The 2,290-nt window shown below is 31.2% G+C and overlaps 1 protein-coding gene across 1 annotated transcript; it reads left to right on the forward strand.

The window, feature by feature from the left end:
• The first annotated feature begins 779 nt into the window (after nt 1–779).
• Nucleotides 780–1,094, forward strand: LOC136796384 (uncharacterized). The gene has a single exon (XM_067049975.1). The coding sequence runs from the start codon at nt 780–782 to the stop codon at nt 1,092–1,094; it is 315 nt and encodes a 104-aa protein (XP_066906076.1).
• Nucleotides 1,095–2,290: the final 1,196 nt, after the last annotated feature.

Raw genomic sequence — 2,290 nt, forward strand, 5'->3', positions numbered from 1 at the left:
GTCTAATTTTCATCACTTAATTCTAAGTTACGCCCCAATTAATTGTAGTTTGATGCCTTTTTATGCATTCTGTCAACTGGGCCATCATCAAGGGCAATCCATTTAGATTTTTTCTGTAATTAATATAAAATAAATTCTATTTCTGGAATTAACACCTTTAATTATAATCCTATCACTAACATTTTTAAAATCATTATTAATTCTAAAGTAGCATACCCTAATTTTAATTTCATGGCCTTACTATTATCACTAAAAAGTTGCATACTATTCCATCCATGTCTAATATAATATACAAAAATTAATCTATAGCATAAATGAACATGGGAAATAATATTAGTTATTATTTAAATTGCACCATTTTATGTTTAATTACCTGTATGTATGAACCATTTCATTTAATATTAATTGTTTTATTTGCAAATTTTGTTACACTACTTCCAAACTAACTTGTTAACTCCATATTATTAAGCCAAGATAGGCATTTTATCATTATATGGGTCTTTCTCCAAATTTGGTGCTATTTAGCTATCAAATTTTTTTAAAAATTATGTTGTTTTTTCCTTTAGGTAATGCTCCTAGATAATATCCTGAAGCATGCATACACTTAGTATAACAGTTATCTCGATATTGATTATTAAAAAAGTCTTATTCCAGGAAGTAACATTAATGACTGGTAAACTAAAGATTGATAAACTGAAATAAAGTACCTGATTACTGTATTAATTCTATTAGAAAATATTTATTTAGTAGTGATAGGTTTTAACTATTTGACTTAAATAATGGTTATTCCGAAGGACTGGGTATATAATATTATAGTGCCAATACATAAGAAAGATAGTACAACAGAATGTGGTAACTACAGACCAATATGCTTATCCCAAGTAACATACAAGTACACCACTATTCTAGAAAGCAGGTTACGGGCACTGATAGAGCCCAAACTAGAAGAAGACCGGGCTGGATTCCGACCTGAAAGACAAACCCAGGATCACATATTTGCCCTCAAAACTATTGTAGGCAAGGCATGGGATAGAAATCAGAGCAATTATGTTGCTTTATTGGACCTAAAAGCTGTCTTCGATTCAGTACCCTGATATGAAATTTGGAGGGCACTTAGAGCCAAAAGAATTTCTGCAGACCTCATGGAAGCAATTAAATCAACTTATCAAAGCCCTAAAGGAATAGTGCGTTTCAATGTCCAAAAGTCCTGAGCTACTAATTGATAACCACATCAGTCAAAAGTCCTAATATAGAATATTAAAAAAAAAAATGTCTTCCTATTATTATAAATATAGGCGAATCGACTTAATTGAGAAAATCACTCTCAAGACTTCAATAAAAAACATTACCAAATATTTAAATAATTAGTTAATATTAAAAACACCTTAACATGGCTATATACAAATTATTTTTCTTTATTTAGATGAACTGTTAACATCAAATAATTCATTTTTTATTCAAACCCATTCATACCTAAGTAAAATATTTATAATCTGAGAAGAAAGCTCAGATTACAAGCTTTACCACCAATATCTGAACGGGTAATACAATCTTGGAACTTAGAACAACCCATTATTCTTCAAGTATTAGATTGTAATCAAGATCATGTATCTTGGCTTATTGTCAGATGTGAAAACATTATTTCTCTTGAGGTAAATAGAATTTTCAGTACCAATAAGACCTATTTCGAACCATAGAAAAACCTCACCAGCCAGTTTATCATGAGGAGAAATGACATAAGATCGTTCTTAACAAGACGCTGATCCATTCTGTTCTCATGTATAATTTAAAGACGTGGACCAGACTCTAAGGAAAGCCAAGAAGAATTAATTCCTGATCTTAGGAAGAAAGATTCTCTGAAAAAATGAGTCCCTCTTAAGTTATGTAACAACTAGAGAAGAAAAAATATTGTCCATAACATTAGCTGTTCAGGTGAAGCAAATATCCTAAAACTCATTAAGTTTGATTGAATTCAAACTCACATCAAAACTCAAATTAAAATTCACTAGTCCTAGACAAGCTACTTGAAAATAATGATGACACCCCAAAATATGTCTGAGATTGAAACCTATATTGATCTGGAAGAGGATGGCCTTGATTTGATTAGAGTACTGGATGACCATTAAAAAAATATTTAAAAAAAAATTAAAATCGTTACCTCAACAACCTATGAAGGGTTAGAAGTGCAGTACTTTGGAAGGAAGTATTAGACCAACGCTTGTGCAAGGAGGCTATTTAGTCAGAATCACGCTCAACTAAGGGTGCCCAGTTTATGGGGCTGGGTAGACCT

This window comes from Halyomorpha halys, unplaced genomic scaffold (genome assembly GCF_000696795.3).
Source record: "Halyomorpha halys isolate HHAL.00 unplaced genomic scaffold, Hhal_1.1 Scaffold1062.1, whole genome shotgun sequence".
NCBI classification, from domain to species: domain Eukaryota; kingdom Metazoa; phylum Arthropoda; class Insecta; order Hemiptera; family Pentatomidae; genus Halyomorpha; species Halyomorpha halys.